Source organism: Erithacus rubecula (assembly GCF_903797595.1).
Source record: "Erithacus rubecula genome assembly, chromosome: 17".
In the NCBI taxonomy this organism is placed as follows: Eukaryota; Metazoa; Chordata; class Aves; order Passeriformes; family Muscicapidae; genus Erithacus; species Erithacus rubecula.
In genome coordinates, this window is record NC_136669.1 from 12,374,117 (window position 1) to 12,394,242 (window position 20,126).

General features: G+C 43.1%; 1 protein-coding gene across 12 annotated transcripts in view; it reads right to left on the reverse strand.

Moving 5' to 3' along the window:
- Positions 1–20,126, reverse strand: part of RBFOX1 (RNA binding fox-1 homolog 1) — a 1,017,140-nt gene that overhangs the window by 928,095 nt on the left and 68,919 nt on the right. For 10 of the 12 annotated variants that reach the window (XM_079320750.1, XM_079320739.1, XM_079320746.1 and 7 more), the window contains exon 1: positions 9,532–9,584. In XM_079320750.1, coding sequence (XP_079176876.1) covers positions 9,532–9,573 — 42 coding nt within the window. In that variant the 5' untranslated portion in view covers positions 9,574–9,584. Of the gene's footprint in view, positions 1–9,531; positions 9,592–20,126 lie in introns of those variants that run through there. The other 2 variants (XM_079320738.1, XM_079320785.1) reach the window with 1 other exon arrangement.

Here is a 20,126-nt window from a genome sequence, read left to right on the forward strand (position 1 = left end):
ATATGATGCTACAAACAATAGACTTCTGCATGGAGTTTGATTTGAAAAGGCAGAAAGCAGGAAATAGTAATTAAAAAAAAGAAAATGTTTGCTTTTTTTCTTTTTATGTACTACCTTTTAAGACTTGTCAAAACATTGACTCTTCTCCCCCAGTTAGGGTAAATAATTATTGTAATTTCATTGGCAAGTAAAAATACCACTTTTTAAGTTTGAAAATACGAATTCTATATTCTGTACTAAAAGTAAGAAAACTGTATGGTTTGACTGAAAGAGGAAAAACTTGTTTTTTGCAGCTTAAAGAGATAATTTGGCTCTAGTTAACTTCTTTAATTAACTTTTACACCTGCACTCTTCCAATGAGCTCAGGGGGAAGATTAGCCACGGTATATGATGCTAACAGGAGTTCAATTCATTATTTATTATTCATCCCAGTATTCTGTAGGAATTAAATCATTTAATGAGCAAACAGGCATTGTAAATACTAGAATGGATTCTCAACACTTCAAATATCAGTGGAGGTAACAGAGGAAATGTTTACTTGTGAGGCATTGGGATGTCATTTTTCCCCTGTGCATTTCTCTTCTCCACTGATGTTTTCACCTCAAAACTTCCATCCCACTGGTCCAGAGTCAAACCACTGCTCATGGTGCAGCTGGAGTGAGTTTGTCTTGCTGGGATAAACTCCCTGTCTAAGTGGGTATTCTGGCTTTCAGTCTCATTTCACTGCTCTACATCCCATCTATTAAAAATCCTCTGTTAATCCTTTGCTTCAATTGGGGGTTAGATCTGTAGCCCAGTTTTAGGTAATGATTTTCCCAGCAATATTAGAGTTGTGACTCCATTTATTTAAAAAAAGTTTCCAAACAAGTATTTCAAGCTCTCTCCCATATTGTGAAAGAACATCATAATCTACTCCTGTTATTTGAGGATTCTTGGACCAGATTTCAATCTTATTCAAGCCCCAGTTCCTTGTCTTCATGTCAGTGACTCACATTTGGTTGCTGTGCTCATGCAGTGTTTTATTAATGAAGATGCAATAACACACACCCACACTCTGGCACATCTCCTTCAGGCCTCACAGTTTTACTTTTCCCTTTGCTGGTACTTTCACACATTTGTTTTCCATATTTCAGATGCTTGAGGCCTTGATAGCATCTTTATAGAACTGTTTAATCAAACCCACAGTTTATTCTGACAATATTTGGCATTAGTAACAGCTATAGCTCACCATAAACATTCCACTGGCAACTCACTCATGTAAGATTTTTCAGTGGCTTTTACATAATCAAAAATCATGTGGCATTAAACAGACACTTCAATACAGACTGTAATTCTGAATTATTCTGCTATGGCTTTCTGTATACATAGAAGAAAAACCAGCAGATTTCTTCCACTGTTGTGTGGAAATTTAAAATAAAACAGTGGCAAAAACTGTAGTAATAAAAAACTTGTATGTTCCCCAAGGAGGGAGAAGCCCCATTCAACTGAGTGATCAAAAGACAGAATTAAAAATACTTCAAATGCCAAAAAATGTGCAGGTTCAAAACCTATTGAGAGAGAAAACTTAGGAAGAATATTTATTAAAAGTTATTAAAGGGAAAAATGGAAATTTCCAACAAGCCATTACATCTAGGTCCTAAGTCAGGGAAATTTAGAGATCCTTGCACATCTACTTGTTCTTAAAGGTTCATAATACCTGTTATGGCCACACTGGAATAAAGCATTATGCACAATACTCTCACCAAGTACAACCACTGTTGTGCTCTTAACAACACTTTCCATCTTACTTAGGCAGGAAATTACTGGCAGTTTTCTTAGGATGTAAATTGGAAAACACTGATGAGCAACAGGCAGAACTTGCAATTGCTTCAATTACTCTCATAACCCCTTCCTTTTTAAAAAACATCAATACTACAGATTGCTTTGGGGAGCTTATTTCTTCCTGCATTTTTTTAAATAGTACACTGCATTAAATGGATGTTTAGCCATCTCCTCAGAAGCAAATCTATCACAAATACTTCCTTCACAGCTCCTGTGGAACTGCACAAACAGCCAAGGGAAGAGATCAATATCACACTATTTTCAGCTGTTTGGTCTTCACCCTTAATACAGTCAGACTGCCAGAATCTCCACGTGTGGAAATTGCAAATTGTTTTAAATTTTGCACCTAATTTGCATTTATGTTTCAAATATCCAAACACAGATGTGTCTATTTAAACAGGTACCCACAAATCTTTAGTCTGGGTTTGAGAAATTCCTGATGAAATGCTCGAAGCAAATGCTTTGACCTTTCCCCAGCAGAGTGTTCACATGCTTCACGTGAAGAATACCCCAGTGCTCTGGATGTGAGACATTTATCCAACCACCCCTTCAGCCATCTCCCCATCTGTACACACCCTCACTTTTGGAAAGTGCAGTGACATCAGAACATTATGCTCTCTGCTAAGTAAATAGGAATAAGGTGATTACAGCCATTTTCCAGAGGAACCTGAGATGTGCTGGACTTTGCTGACTTGAACTCTCAGATGTCAAAATTCTATCCTGTTAAACCTCCTGTCATCTGACATTTATACAGACAAGAATATTTTCCTCCCCACTCATGCTGATATGGCCAAGAGGACACTTTCACTGCCCACTCCCACCTAACCACAATAAAGATTAGTTCTGGAACAAAATTAAACTGTCTCAGATGTGATTTTTCCCAGATTTGACTCTCTCCAAGCAAACCACATCTATTACCTGCAAGAAACATTGCACATGGTAGCTCATTTCAGTCTCTGTCAAAATGATGCTTTCCCACTAAAAGTAAAAAATGTCCCAACAATGAACCCCAGACATTTTATGAACCTGATATTTTTAAGCAGTAATTTAAAATTAATATCTTTCTTTCAATAATGAACGGGGGATGGGGGGGGAGGGGATCATACGAATACTCACAAGCTTGAACAAACATAGATTGTTTTAAAAATAAAAAAAAATTTGAATGTTCTATATTCAAAAAGCTTCTCTTCTCCAATTATTACATCTGTTCTCCACCAGGTGAGAGCAGTACTACACAAAATTCCCCAAAACTAGATTTGTGGGTGAGCTGGGAGGCAGAAGGGCAGCGTCTGCCAGAGGCACGGCACTGACACAGGGTCCCACACTCAGCACAGCACAAGCTCGGTGCAGAACATTTTTAAGAAAAAAGCCGAGTTGTGAGCACTGTGCGAGTGGCTGAGCCTGAGCTGTGCCAGCAGCCCGAGGAGGACCGGCTGTGCCGAGCTGTGCCGGGCTGTACCGGGCTGTTTCGGGCTCTACCGGGCTGTGCCGGGCTGTACCGGGCTGTGCCGGGCTGTGGCGGGCTGTGCCGGGCTGTGCCGGGCTGTACCGGGCTGTGCCGGGCTGTGCCGGGCTCTACCGGGCTGTGCAGGGCTGTTTCGGGCTGTACCGGGCTGTACCGGGCTGTGCAGAGCTGTGCCGGGCTGTGCCGGGCTCTACCGGGCTGCGCCGGGCTGTACCGGGCTGTACCGGGCTGTACCGGGCTGTGCCGGGCTGTTTCGGGCTCTACCGGGCTGTGCCGGGCTGTTCCGGGCTGTACCGGGCTGTGCCGGGCTGTTTCGGGCTGTACCGGGCTGTACCGGGCTGTGCCGGGCTGTACCGGGCTGTGCAGGGCTGTGCCGGGCTGTTTCGGGCTCTACCGGGCTGTGCCGGGCTGTGCCGGGCTCTACCGGGCTGTGCAGGGCTGTTTCGGGCTGTACCGGGCTGTACCGGGCTGTGCAGAGCTGTGCCGGGCTGTGCCGGGCTCTACTGGGCTGCGCCGGGCTGTACCGGGCTGTGCCGGGCTGTACCGGGCTGTACCGGGCTGTGCAGAGCTGTGCCGGGCTGTACCGGGCTGTACCGGGCTGTACCGGGCTGTGCCGGGCTGTACCGGGCTGTGCCGGGCCGTTCCGAACTGTGCCGGGCTGCGCGCACACTTTGTGCCGCTGGCACTAGATGGCACCTCGGCATCGCGCTGTGCGTCCCGGAGAGCGTCCCTGGACACAAACCATCTCCATCACGGCATCTCCGGCCCCAAACCATCTCCATCTCGGCATCTGTGCATCCCAGAGTGCATCCCTGGGACACAAACTATCTCCATCACGGCATCTCCGGCCCCAAACCATCTCCATCTCGGCATCTGTGCATCCCAGAGTGCATCCCTGGGACACAAACCATCTCCATGTCTGCATCCCTGGCCCCAAACCATCTCCATCTCTGCATCCCCAGCACCCAAACCACCTCCGTCTCTGTATCGGTACATCCCAGAGCACATCCCTGGCACCCAAACCATCTCCATCTCTGCATCTCTTCATCCCTGGCACCCAAACCATCTCCATCTCTGCATCTCTTCATCCTTGGTACCCAAACCATCTCCATCTGTGCATCTTTGGTACCCAAACCATCTCCATCCCAGCGTCTGTGCATCCCAGAGAGCATCCCTGGTACCCGAACCCCAGCCAGCACTCTGTGACTCCTTCACTCACCCCACACACAGAACTCTGCCTTGTTCCTTATGTCCCACATCCCCTCCTGTAGGAATTCACAAGATTCATCCCCATAAATTGGCCCCCAATACACATCACACCACGTTTGTCCAAGTGACAGTACTGCTATTGAGAGGGACCACTGGCAGAGGGAACTGTCTAATTTATATCCCTCATCCTGATATAGAAACCCTGATTCTCATCATAATTCTCCAAAGTTTTTATTGCTGGATTCCAGAAGCAGATTTTCGAGTTTGGTGTTTGCTTGGTTTTGTTTTCTTTTCAAATCCTGAGTATTGGTACTTTACAAACATTGCTAATATGGCTAAAAAGAAAAAAAAAAAAAAAAAAAAAAAAAAAAAAAAGAAAAAAGAAAAAAAAAAAAAACTACAATAAAAATATATTAACTGAACTATAAATACTTTTCATATTAATGATGCATAGATTTATTTGCCTCTAAGACTGATAGAAGCATCAAAAAGAATGAGATTTGACTCCCACACCACAGCTCAGGAGACATGGTTTGATGGGCAGCTATACAATGTCTTGCTGGGCAAACTTTTAAGCAAATCAATAACTGCATTCATTTTTCCCCAATATTCCCAATCACATTATTGCAAATCCTGACTGAAAACTAAGATTCAAAGGCCAAGCAAGGCAAAATGATTACTTCCCCTTTAGTTTCACTTGGATGATGGAAGCAGAAATTACAGAACTGCTGCACAAAATGTATTTTTATGCCCTGTTTGTTACAGTGTCTGGTATCCATCCATGGGAGCACACTGCACCAGTTCAGTACTGCTGGCAGTGGAAACATCAACTCCTGCACAGCTTTACACAGCTCTGGTGCAGACACAGCCTTTTCCTGCTTTCTTTTCATCTCCATTCATTTATTCGTACACTGTGAGCATGCTCACAAGCCCCACCTTGAATGTCTGCTACATTCCAGTATTCAGAAGTACCAAAACTTTATTACTAACAGCAGCAAAGGCTTTTGGTTTTGTCCTTTGCTTTTTCTGCAATTCCTTTTAAAAGAACTGCATTTCTTCTTCAGACATGTCTTGTGTCTCTGTGTTTAGCTGCTGTCCAGCCACCGCTTTTCTTTCCACACCAGAATCATGAGTGTTCAAGAAAGTTCAAGGATCTTTTATCAAACCATACTTGGCATTTCAGCAGCTCTCTGGATTCACCTGCTTGTTAGCACTTGAATTTTCTGCTATGGGAAATTGTTTATTCTTATTTTATTTAGCCTCTCACCTCCTTGGCTAAAGCACAAACACAGAAGAATCTCTAATGGTGAAATGAGGGCTGCAAGAACAGGGCAATTTCTCAGTTTCATCTCTCCTGCCAGAAAAGATGACACCTAACTCAATTTTAATCAATGAAAAACTCAAAATCTCAACCGTGTCAACTTATCCTGGAGATCTGCTTCTCTAGGAATAATAAATCTGTAGACACCACACCATTACCACTCCAGGCAAGGTTAACCCTGATAAACAACATTCAGCACCTGATTTAATAACAGCACACAAGTATAGGCTGATGGAAAGGGGAAAAGGTGTCAGTATATTACAGGAGATTGGCTCTAAGAATTGTAGGATCTAAGAATTTGTCCTAACTTCATTCACCACTAAGTAACATTTCTAATTTGGGGGTTTTCCCTATACAACCAGTAATAGAAACTAAATAACACTGGAGTATTTTCAAAGAGACACTTCCAGATTATTTGGAAATATTATCCACAATATTTGGAATAATGGCTATGACCTCCAGCCATGGGGCCAATTCCTCTGCTGGGATAAAAAACACACATGTGCATTAATGGGGAGTAAAACACTGTGAGCAGATGGAGCTGGAAGGAACAAAACTCAGGATTCTGTCCTGCTTCTGACTTCTCCCATCTGCTGTGCATTAACACAGCAGCATTTCATGTGCCTGCATTCTCAAATCAATAATGTGATGGAAAACTTCACAAAATCTTCCCACAATAATTATCTCAGGTAAAACTTTCCCCTCGTGCTGTATTCCAATCATCATAAACCCCTTCTGATCCTCATGACAGAGCTGTAAGGAATTTCCTCTATTTTCCAGTGCTTCTATAGATGAGTTTGAGAAATAAAACCAAACTTAGCCTGATATACCCCAGATTTGTTGTTTTTATTGGCACAAGTTACATCAGCTCTATGTAACTATTTGAGATGCTGCACAATGCACTTTCTCTTTTCCCTTCTGCAGAAGACTCTCCCCTCCCACCCAACCCATTATCCAAATGCTCTGTGATGATGCTCAGGGAAGAGTTATTTTTGCTTTCACTTCTATTGTTCTCTCCCTGGTAGTGACAGATTCTTTTTTTTTATTATTTTTTTTTTTTTAAGAATGCTAACACGCATCCTATTCAATAGGAATCTGAAATTTAAAGAAATCCACCTTTTTTTTCTGTTTTTTTTGCAAGCCATTATCCACAGCTAATAGATCTTCCTCCTGAAGCTGCAGCAGAGATGAAGTAATTTCAGGTACTATCACATTTCTATTCAGATCACAGCCAGCAATTCTTGCAGCGATTTTATTTCTCAGCAAAAATCATTATTGTCCCTCCTGAATTACCCTGAAGAGTCTTATTTTATTCCCACTACCTTTTCTCAACATTTCTTGATTAAAAAACAGTACATGATATTTGTTATCAAATATCAATATATAGACAAGAGTGTGAGAAATGGAGACTGGGGGAAAAGCAAAAGCACTTTAGAAAACATAAACCTTTAATAAGCAGGAAGGAGAATTTAAAGCAGCCTAAGAGAAGACTGAAGCTGCAGATAGAAGAGTGCAGCACTTAGAGGGAGCCATAGGAAAAAGGGGCAGAAATCCAAGGATCCAGCCCAAATCCATCCAGTAATTTTACAACTTCCTAAAGCTTCCAATAATAATTCCTTCAGTTAGATTTTCTTAGCTCTGCAGGTACAACTAACTGCCTGATGAGATTTAAGAACAAAAGAAAGGCTTTAAAAGACTCAATCACTCAGCTTAATGAAAACATCTTGAATTATTTAACAAACAATCTATTAGGCAGCTCCAGCTATCAGGAAACATGAAGTTTGATAGATCTGACTCCCTGCTGGAGTTTTATATCACAGTGACTCCAGCCCTTTCAAAGCAGTCTCAGTGATGTAACACAGAAGTGAATTCAGCCTGAGATTGAGCTGCATTAGACTTTCATATAGGATCTGTCACTAGGAGCAGGAAAAGCAGCCAACAATTATTTTAAAAATAAAATAAAAAAACCCCTCTAAATAAGCTTTTCAGGCTCTGGAACTGGGGCATTATTCAATGATTCGTTCTCAAGTCCATTTGAATTCTCATCTGTCAACTCTCCTTTTATTACCAGACTGTTCTATAAGCAGTGATCTGGCAACACACTTGAAAAATCTACGTATTCCTTCTCATCCATCACAACAACAAACAATTTTTCCAAGCAACAACAGAGACAGTGTAATTTCAAGAGCAATAAGCTCAACTCCCAACTCATTATTTTTATGCCATTGTAGTGTGACATAAGAAATATCATGGAAAACTGGAAAGCTTTTCCTCTTTCCATCACAACCCTCTTCAGTACATCAAAATGCATTCTTAACCATGCCTTTAGAACTTTTTCCATCACTCAAAAATAAGCAAAAAATAATTAAAGTCCAAGCTACTGAGGCTCAAGGAAGACAATTGAAATCTTGTTTGTTAAGTCACTACCTCAAAGCCTGAGGACACTTTGTTACAGACAAAAGGATTCAGTCTCAGAAAAAATAAAAAAAAAATTAAAAAAAAAAAAAAGAAAGAAAAAAAAAAGAAAAATAGAACTGCATGAGACAGTTTGACCAAGAAATTCAGTAAAGCCCCCACCCTCTCAGTACAGGTGTTCATCAAATCTTGTTCTGCACTTGTACAAATATTTTCTAGTTTAGGGAACACATTCAGCCAGAAGAACACTACACCATTCTTCAAAACATTCCTTCTTAACCGACACAAACCTAATTTTGATGCAAATATATGAAGCACAAAAAACCAAGTTTCTAAAAATAAACCTCCATCTCTCAGAACATCATTCTGAAATGTAACTTTTGACAAACTAACAGAAAGGCAGTGACTTTGTGTAGCAAGATGTTCCAGCAGGAAGAGCTATTGAAAGATATTCTTGCAAACCCTGATATATGGGGTAAAAAAAAGATCTTGTCAAATCCTCTAAGATAAAAATCTCTTGTACACATTTTCACTTTTCAAGATATTTTTGTATTTCCGTTGGTGTGACTAAGCAGTTTCAAAGGCAGAGATTTCCAACTGAAAGGCAGTGTTCATTTGGAGGAGGTCCAACCACCTCCTCCCTTCAGGGAACTGTTAATGTTTGATGTTCATGTTTAAAACAGCATTAATCATGCCTGCAAACAGGGAACAGGGGGTTGCCAAACATTCCAAATACTGAGTATTTCCTTATTCTGGCATAAATCCACACTCCTACAGCCTCCAGTCTGAGGGGATACAGATTAGATAATCAGAAAAAGGAGGGGGGTGAAGCACCCAAACTAAGTGTTCACAGAGTGACATAATTTCAATTCCTGGCACTATCCAAGGAGAGGCACTTGGAAAGGCCCTGTAGAATGATATTACTGCTTTAGAAAGACAAAAAAAAAAAAATAATTAAAGGAACTTGACTGCAACCAGTGATTAACTCTGAGTGACATCAGCCAGTGCTGAGTATCACTGGCCCCTGTGGAGGTGACACACAAGAAAGAGCCACGGGGCTATTAATGAACCTAACTGCAACAATTCTCACCACTTTGCCTCTCTTTGCTAGGACACATATTCCCTGTACTAAATATTCACATATTACAGAGCATTTAAGCCAATTCAAGTGCAGTCACTTCAAAATCAGCAAAGTGTCACAGGTAAGAGTTAGTGCCAGTGATTGATGACTGAAACAATTTAAAAGAAGATCTAAACTCAGTTACAAAATCTAATCTCTTCAGCAGGATGCTTTACTTACTGGACCTTGAGGACTGTTCTTGGCACTGGAAACCAGAGTCATAACATCAGATTTATAGTCCTGAAAAGAGAAGAGGGGAAAAAAATAGTCAGATAAAAGATAATAGTTGGCACTTTATATATCAGGAATAAAAACCCACATTGAGCACCACTATAATTAGACTTGGAGGTGCCATTAGTAAAACATTTGATTAGAGAGATTTTCCTTGCTGTTCATCTCGTGCCTTAGACCCTTTTGACTAAATCACACATTTTTTGGTTGCACCATGATGATCCCCAGAGAAGCCAGCAGCCTGATGTCTCTTTTAGCAGGCAGTGGGGTGGGAAGGACAGGATGATGATACAGCTGCTGCCTTTCAGAAACTTGGGGGAGATCTCCACTGCCCTTCCTGAGCCAGGCCTGCACATGAAATTTGGGTTTCTCAGCCAAAATTCTCCCAGCATCTTATGACAAATGACCCTCTATCCACTCGAGGGACCTTGGCTCATTTCCTGCTTAGTACCAGCCCTGCAGATGTTGTTCAAACCCTGCAGCACAGGCTGTGCAGGAGGCAGGCCCATGGCTCACCATTCCTCTGTCACATCTCCATCTAGGTCCTCCCTAAAGCAAGGTAAAATCCCTAATTTCTACCCCTCAGGAAGCTTCTCTTCTGCCCTGCTGGCATTCCACAGGTCACAAAGCAGTTTGGGGCTTGGCATGAGAATAAGCTGAGTACTCTGCTGTTATTGAAATACAGAAACAAAGGCTTGGAGGGGCTTTTAACAGGTGGTAGAAGTGCCACAGTGTCTAAATACAGGGGCAATCAATTCAAGTGCAAGACTCAGGGCAGTAATCAAAGCAGTTCTGATTTTAGTATGAAATGTTAGAAAGAGTCAGCACGTTAAATTTTGGTCTCTTCCCTAATGAATACAGCTATTACACATATATTTGTATTCTGAAAAGGCCTCCCAGGGCTGGCCTCCTCTTGTCATGCCACTCCTGTCCATAAAGATCAGGTTTACATGGCAAGCCAAGCTACACAGTTCCCCCTAATGTTTGGGAATTAAAGTCTGATAAGCTGAAATTGAGGCCTGTCCAAGCAAAGAGTAACTGCTATGAACTTCTTTTCATTATCACCATCAAGTATGCCTCCATATATAAAGCTCCTAGAGCCTTTATTTATAGGAGGTGTGCTATGACCCAGGAGACAGATGATATTTCAGGGAGCTGGTAGTAATTCTCCACTCCTTCACCCTGAGTATCCCCCAGTCTCTGAATTGTATAAATTAGAGCATCCCTCACTCTCCATTCAATTCAGCCATGGCAAACACTGTCTCCTTCATCGGAAGTGCCAGCAAACAGACTTTACAAGGTGGAAATAGATGCCAAACTACCATCCAAATCACCTCCCAGACAAACCCCTGCAGCCCAATTCTGTTTCCCACAAAGGACAGCAGTCACTGTTGTCCACTCTAAGGAGCTGAAAACTGAGACCAACACTGAAAAAATCCACCAAGCAAACCTTCTCTACTCCAGCCCTGGATGATTTAATAGTGTCTCCACACCCTTGCCCACTGCTGTGCCACTGAGCTGCTGTGCCTGTGCTGCCTTTTCAGGTCTTCTTCAAGTTTACTCCTGCCACTCTCCTCCCTCTGCCCCTTCACCTGAGCTGCTGTGTCCCTGCTGTCCCCAGAGCCCTTTCCCTGTCCTGCTTTGCTGTCCCCCCGTGCACAGGATGGATGTGCAGCAGGATGGATGTATTCTGTATTCTGTATTCTGTATTCTATATTCTATATTCTGTACTCTGTGCCCATTTCCTCCCCCTCCCTCCCCAGCAGGCTGCTGGTGCTCCAGAGCTCCTCAGGCTGGGATCACAGCTCCCCAGTGCTCAGGAAGGACTATGGCAATCCAAACTAACCTTTTTTGCAGGGCTGCTCCTCCTGGGAACCTCCCTAGGAGAGGCAGGCAGGCAGAGAGACAACACATTTTGTTTCACACAACTCTTCCAGAAGGCAATGCCCCGAGTTCCAAATAAATATGACATTTGAAGCAGCTATTTTGCAGATATACTTCTTCCCCCCCAAACCCAGCTGATTTCTAAGCATTGCACAGCTCTGTGAACCAGTAACAAATGAATAAACAGCTTTAGGCCAATGCCGCATGTGGGACACCTTGGGAAGCTCATGGTGTGCTCCCTATTAATAACTCACCACCTGTGAAAATCAACATTGAACCAGAAAATAAAAGCAAAAATTGGAAAAACTCCTCAGGTCTAGGTTGTAAGGGGGGGGGGGGAACAGAGAATTCCACCACCAATCTAGACTAATCTAAACCTGTTAGCAAGAGCCCAAATCCCTTCTCCAGTAATTCCAAAGACTTGGACTGGGATCCCCCAAGCAACCACCCTTCTCCTCCTCCTGTAATGCACAGGCTGAAATCACCATTCCCTCAGCACAGCTGCAACAGCAGCATTCAGCACTGATGGACAAAGCAGATTAATTCTCATCAGGATGATTTTCACATATAAGACACTTTCCTCTAGACCATTTCTGTGTTTACAGCAAACAAAAAATTGGTTTGTGGAGTTGCTTTTGCACTCATTTTCAGGTAATGTGTCATAATAATATCTGGTACATGTTCAGGTTATGCAAAGTATTGTGCCACTGACAAATCATTTAACTACACACTAGTCTTGGAGGCTGCAGGAAAATGGAAATTACACTGTTCCAACACTGCAGCAGCACAATAAACAAAAAGTTTCTCCCTCCTGTAGAGCTACACTTCATGTTCCTATCAGTGCCTCCTCCAGGCAATTTCTTTTGGGTCTCTTGTTTCCATTAACATTTGTATTTTGAGGTGATTTCTACTTGGTACTCGAAGGTGGAATTGCAACAACCATTTACAGGCTGTTTTGTTTTCAGGGCCTGTTCTGTTACCAAGGGCAGGTGTGCTGTGTCCATGCCAGACTTTCCAGAAGTTTCTTATGATTCCCATTACATCCATCTGCCCTTAGAGAAATCAAGAAATAACAATAAAACGCTCCCTAAATTTTATATGAGGCACAGCCTTCTCCCAACCCCTCAAACTGAAAGTTTGGAGTAAATGTCAGCTAACAGACATTACTATCCATTCTTCTGCCTTTAATGGGACAAATAAATTTTGGTAGTCTTTCCCCAGTGTTAAAAGTCTTAGCTACTCCCTGGGGATAGAAAGAATCAATGCAAGTAAGATCCATATTTTCTTTCTTGGAACACCACTACTTCCAGCAATTTATTTGACTGACTATGCCTTCTATTACCATGTAAATTGTTTCAGGCTGCAGGAAAAAAAAAGTATTAATCTCCCCTCAGTAAGTCATAAAATAAAGAAATCAATTTCAAGGTCAATTTAGTCTAAATAACACCTGCTGCCCTTTTTGTAACATGCAGACTCCTCTGAAACACTAAGTTGCTGTCTATAAAGGCATCAGTACGTGATGTCTCACATAAATCAGGGTGCTGTATGGTACAGTACAGCTGATTTGCAGGGTACAACTGGGGCTGGTAAAAAGGATTCAGAGCAGGTCTCTTCTCATCACACCCATTCAACATAAGCATGAGGTTTTACAACAGAAAATAAAGCCAAGGGAGCCTGGAGTCAGTAGGGGTCTGGTTCTGCAAGGAGTCTGTGCCTTGTGAGGTTTTGGGGCCATGCAGGGAGTCCCAGCTCTGTGCTGGGAGCATTTAGATCCATGAAGGGTGGGCAGCCCCAAGTATGAGCTTCAGAGAAGGGGAAAAGGATAAAAAAGTGGTAGCAACAAAAAGAAAGCTTTCCTTCTGTTGGGAAGGAGGGTGGAATGGCAAAGACTGCAAATAGAATAATGTTGTTTTGGTTTTTTTCCTATCCTAGAATTCAGAAAAGGGAAACAACTTGAAATATTTTCAACTGCTTCCATGGAGGGAAAACTTTTAAGTAGAAATCCATCTTTCTTTTAAGTTTACTTGGTGTGCTCTCATTGTAGCACAAGACTGCATTTGATGGCTCTAAAGGGGCTGGACATCATGTCCCTGTCCTGAAAAGTTTTCCTTGAGCTCTGTAACCTTTCTGGGCTGTAACAGAAAAGCTCCAAAGCCCCAGGACTGGGTGCCTGCTCACTGTGCTCCTCCCCACTGTTCTTTCCCACAAAATGAACACAATTTTCCTTTCCCATGTCCAATTCACTGCAGTGCTGCTGCTTTGTTAAATGCAAAGTTCCTGACAGGTTTTTATTTCTTCCTCTGGGTCCCCCAGCAGGAGACAATCTGGACAATCAATACCCAAGCAGCAGAAATTCCTGAATGAAGCAAATATTAGATATTCTGGAGGGGAGACTCCCTATTCCTGTAAGACTTCTCCAATGAAAAGAAAACAATGTCCTGATGAAAAGGGCTGAGGACATAAGGATGCACAAGGCTGAGCAGACAGCAAAAACTGAAATCAATTTACAGAAAATGGTCTAACACAGGAACCCTTTAAACCAGGAACAGACTGTGGCTTCCCTAGCACAGATCCAGCACAGATCTCCTCCAGGGTATGGAACAATTCCCAGGTTTCTCCAGGCATGCAAAGAACAATGCTCCATGCAGAAATTCACAGCAGTAGAATTCTCTCTCAAACTGGTGGGCAAGAGGGATGGTGTCCAAGGCCTTCCCATCATTTATTGCATGGGTGAATCTGGAATTATTGAGGGGTTTCACCTCTTGTTCTACACAGCAGAAATACCTCCCTACTGTACCCGAAGAGAAAACCAACCCCAACTCTGTCCTTCAGAGCAGGGAGCACACAACACTATCCCTGTTTCACAATTCATAGTTAGCACTGGAATGTGGAGCCATTTTATATAATTCAGCTTTATCTGGAAGACAACACTTCACCAAAATATAATTTAATCAACTCTGATGTATTCATATATTTATAGAGTATAATGATTCCCCTTTGATGATACACTAGCAAAAAGGAATGCTGCCCTTTACCACCAGATAACACTCAGTGAATCAAAGGTTACATAGAAATAAACTGGAAAATATAAAGTCACCAAAAAAAAAATTTATTTATTGGATATAAGAAAATATTCCATTTTTTAAAATCCATGGGCCTGGATCCTATTTAATGCAAACTTCTCTGTAAAATCCCACTATCACAAGCCAAGGATAATGGCTGTGTGTCAGGAGCTGCCAATATACTGATTCAGTGAGTCAAGAAACAAGGGTGAGATTCACCAGGAGTGATAAGCATATTAATGTTATATCATCTAAAATCATATAAATACTCATTTTGCAGTTGAATGTGTCTAATAGCATGAGATTCCACAGCAGAAAAACAAACAGAAGCCTGACATGGCTGTCCAAGGGCTCAAAAGATTAGAAACACAAGAAAAGAGCAATTTTTTAAAAAGGGTTTATTTGTTTGAGGTAAAGGAACAGAAACAACCACTAACTTGAGATGCACAGCAGAAAGTGCAATGTAAGACACACAAGGAGCTTTTTTTAATGGGAAATTAACTTTTTCATGTGCCAAGAAGAAGCTTCAGAAACTTGAGCAATGAAGCCTTATAAAGAACGGGGAGATTCCTCCCCAAAATGAGGAATATGACCAGTGCAAGAAGAAACTCAGAATATTCCTAACTACTCCTGCTCAGCTGAATGATCATGTATTTCCTAATCCTCCAGCAGTCCATGAAGTGGGGAAATTACTGCAGGATCTGCTGTGAAATCAAGGTGAAGAAAAAGACAAAACAAGGGGAGAGTTAAATAAATACTTTCAGAATGTAATCACAAAGGGCACAGATGAGCATGCTGACATTGCCCATTATCTCCCGAGCAGAATTACTTTGGGTTTAGTGAGGCAGGAGATTTCAGTAACCTACAAGTCACTCAGGAACATTTATCTGGGAGCATTAGGAGACAATCTGGAGCAGAATCAGGCGAGCAGTGATAACCATCAGCCAGGTCTCAGGGCTGGGAGGGTTCGCCCTTGCACAGGTCCCCATGGATTCAGAAAATGAACCCTGCCCGCAGGGACTGCTGATTGCTACAGCCCCTGGGACACTGCAGTCAGCTCAGATAAGAAATCAAAACTTACTGTCTTTGCTAGGAGCTCAGAGAAACCCAGCTGGGCTGTATCTCTGCTCCAAACAGCCTGGGGTAATGTTTCCAATGATTCCTGATTTTCACCGACCAAAGCAGAAAGTGCTGGAAATCTCACAGGGACATTCTCCCATGGCACCCCATCACCAAAACACCCCATCAGGAAATGCTTAATTCCCCTACTAGACAACATTTTCATTAAGTGGATTTAAAGGCAAAAGATCAGGCACATGATGTATGCACACCATTTGTTCCCTCAGGCACAGAAATATTTCTTACGCTGCAGAATTTTCAGTCAATGATTATATTTTAAATTTATTACCTGCCTGATCACTATGGCAGGGTGCTCCTCACAGAAGATAACTTTTCATGTGATTCTCTGGCACCAGTGAAAACAGAGCCATGCACAAATCCAAGCACTAATACTCTGCTAGAGTAATCCACCACCCACCTTGCCTTGTCCTGCCCCAAAATACTTAGCCAAGCTCTGATCAATTTTCTAGGGCTGAGACTTAAGAAAATAATCAATATAAGCACATTGTCACATTCCTGGGAACAATTACATGCCTGTGAAGTTCACTTATTTAGAATTGGTATCTCTTCTATTGCTGTAAAATTAACAAGCATTACATTGAGTCTTTCAGAAAAAAAGACCAGAACATACTCTGCCCAGTCTTTGCTACATTACCTGCATAGAAATCTCCTTTGTAGGGACTGTTGCTAGTGTAACATGACAGAGGCTTGACTCAGAAAATAAATATTTCACTGCTGTGGAGAATTAGCAGGTTTTACAGGCTAAACAGTGGCTGCAACCCTCTGCTTTCAATGCCTTGGGAAACACGGTGACTGCATCCCAGCTCCCCAGGGAATGGCCCAGAGCATCATCCACTGCCCAAAGCATACTCATCTTCCTCCACCAGCAGCAGCATGCCATGGACTCTACTGCCATGATAAGAGCTGATGCAGATATGCATTTGAAATATTACTATAATATTACTATATTACACCTGGGCTGTGATTTTTTCCCTCAGCTGCTCTCAGGGCAGCATTGCCCAGGGTCTGGGGAGTCCCCCCAGCACTGTAATCCTAGGTTTGCTTTAGTCACAGAAAAATTAACATATGCACCACCTGTTATTTGTTAAAGCATTATAATACCTGTTCTCTGAATGCCATGTCAATGCACACCTGCAATTCCAAGCCACCTTCTGCCCTGAACACTTGCTGGTTTAGCACAGGTTTCTCTTGGCATGGATAGAAAAACTACAGTTAAGTATTTCAATTTTCCTTATATACTAGCATTCATGTTATTTTTCAGGAAGGTTGATGAGGCCTGAAATAACACGACATTTCTTCCTTTTATTGAAGAAATACATATAAATGCAAACAAAAGTGAGGAATCAATTCAAAATCCTAGGATAGCTTTCCAATAAATAAAAGTGAAATGAAAATTCAGTTGCATGCAGCTATTACCAGCTCATCTAACTCTGCCAAGATAGCACTTCAGCTCCCTGTTTATTTCTGTCAGAATAATATGAGGAATGCTCTATCAGTTGGAACTGGATTACAATAAATAAGATTCCATTTAAGAATAAATGGCTCGAGTCCTGAGGGCAATTTAAAATTTGTATATTTAAGAAAAATAAATCTATATCTCTTGCAAGGAAATAATACTTTGGACAGTGAGTTTATGAAGGGATGCAAGCTATGAAATTATGTAGCTGATGTTAATGTACCACAGTACCTTTAGTCAGCTAAAGAAAAACAGCAGTAAAACACAGGACCAGAGAGAAGGAAGGGAGATGCTCTGAGAAAGTGCTGAAACAGGCAGAGAATGGATGCACCAGGAAGAGAAATTAAGGCCAAGTGCTAGGATCACTCCCCCATAACCACCTCCCTGCTCCTGCCATCAGGGTAAGCCTGTTTCCATGGCATGCTATGGAAACTGGAATAACAACAGACAAGTGAGCTCTGCCAGAATTTTCAGTGTCTCTGGGGTGCTCTAAGATGTCAGAACTTAGAGCAAAAAGTTGTGACTGCATTCTAAATGAATGAGGGTGTCCCTCCAAATCCTCTGGGCTGGACCTGTGTCTTCTTCCCAAAGATTTCTCCTCAAGAAAGTGGAACCCAGAGCCATCATTTGTATCTAATTCTGTGCTCCACAGAGACACTTTGAATTTTGTCAATATCCCAAGACCTCAAATAGATGCCAAATTGGAATTTTCATGGATGCCATGGTTTGGCACTGGGCAAACTCCAGGCAGCCACACAACCCTCCCCTGCCACAGCTGGGCTGAGGAGAGAAAAAAATATCAAAGGGTTCAAGAAAAGACACTCCAAGGGCAAAACATGCTCAGTTTAGAGGTACAAAGTGAGTTTATACTAGCAAAGTCAGAGGAGGATAATGAGAATAAATTAAGTCCTTAAAGAGATCTTTTCTCCCCCCAGCCCCTCCCTCCTTCCCACTGACAGCACAGGGAGGGTTTGGTCAATTCATCACCAAGATTTTCTCCTGGGTCTCCCACTGGATCAGCCTCCTCCAGGCATCCATCCACTCTGGTGTGGGGACCCTACACATGGGCTGAGGGTGGATCCCTGCATCCCTCTGGATCCCATGGGCTGTGGGTGGATCTCTGCATCCCTGTGGATCCCCAGGAGCTGTGAGTGGATCTCTGCATCCCTGTAGATCCCCATGGGCTGTGGGTGGATCTCTGCATCCCCCCTGGATTCCCATGGGCTGAGGGTGGATCCCTGCATCCCTCTGGATCCCATGGGCTGTGGGTGGATCTCTGCATCCCTGTGGATCCCCATGAGCTGTGGGTGCATCTCTGCATCCCTGTGGATCCCCATGAGCTGTGGGTGGATCTCTGCATCCCTGTGGATCCCATGGGCTGAGGGTGGATCCCTGCATCCCTCTGGATCCCATGGGCTGTGGGTGGATCTCTGCATCCCTGTAGATCCCCATGGGCTGTGGGTGGATCTCTGCATCCCTGTGGATCCCCATGGGCTGTGGGTGGATCTCTGCATCCCTGTGGATCCCATGGGCTGAGGGTGGATCTCTGCATCCCTGTGGATCCCCATGGGCTGTGGGTGGATCTCTGCATCCCTGTGGATCCCCATGGGCTGTGAGTGGGTCTCTGCATCCCTGTGGATCCCCATGGGCTGTGGGTGGATCTCTGCATCCCTGTGGATCCCCATGGGCTGTGGGTGGATCTCTGCATCCCTGTGGATCCCCATGGGCTGTGAGTGGGTCTCTGCATCCCTGTGGATCCCATGGACTGTGGGTGGATCTCTGCATCCCTGTAGATCCCCATGGGCTGTGGGTAGATCTCTGCATCCCTGTGGATTCCCATGGGCTGTGGGTGGATCTCTGCATCCCTGTGGATCCCCAGGAGCTGTGGGTGGATCTCTGCATCCCTGTGGATCCCCATGGGCTGAGGTTGACACCTTCACCCCTTTATGTCACAGCACTGAATCATATCCTAAATAAAGCACTGAATTCAAACTTCTCCACAAGCTAAAACTTGCAGCTTTAATTCACAAAAAGCTTTCATTTATTCATGATGGAACTTTCATCTCTGGTTGTTCCCTAAACAGAGCTAGGAGTCAAAATGATTTGTGGCTGTTTTAGTTTGAAGGGATGAAGATGTGCAGTTAGAGCTCTGGGTGGCTGATTGCCAACACAAAATTGTACATGACAGGTGAGAATTCACTTCTGAAATGGACATCAAATCCAAGGAAAGATATCTCTCATACTTTCAAAACAGACAGAATCTCTCTAAAAATAGGTTTTGAGGAGGATAAAACAATCTGTGAGAAGCTCACAGGACAGAAGAAGCATTTTAAACAGTTCCCCCTTGGTTTATAGAAGTGACTTAGCAAATTTCCAAGTCACTATTGAAAAGTGCAAGGTGAGAATTTTCAGTTTCCCCCAGTGATGGACTGCCCTGAGACCCAGCTGTAATCTGATGTGGTTTCTGTCTCAGCAGCTGCATAACAGCTTCCACCTTGTGTCCCCTGACACGAGTGACACTGGATTTTCTGAGGCTCCAGCACTGAAATCCTGCAGCACAGGCAACTCCACCAGTCCCTGGTCATTGTGCCCAGCCAGGTTCCAGATACAAACCAATCCTGACTTCAGAGTGTGATTAACCTTTCCAGAGATCCACTGCCACAAGACAAAAGCTTTCCAAGTTTGTGTCCATCATCACACATTCCTCTGAAATGACAAGACTGCATTTTTTGAGCTAGAGAGAAGAAGCACATGAAATTTTACAAATGGAGTTATATGGAGATGCTCATTTCAGCATTTGCTTGGCTTTAACAAACCAAACTGAACACAGCCAGTGCATTACTGCCAACACATTCAGCATGGAAACAGGGAAAGAAACAGCAGCCCCCAGCCTACAGCAGCCAGTCTGCACAGAGAGCTGGGCATTGCCACCCCAGAGCTCCTGCACAGCTCTGACAGTCACAAGCTGAGCTGCAGGGTCTGCTCTGGCAGCAGCAGCAGAA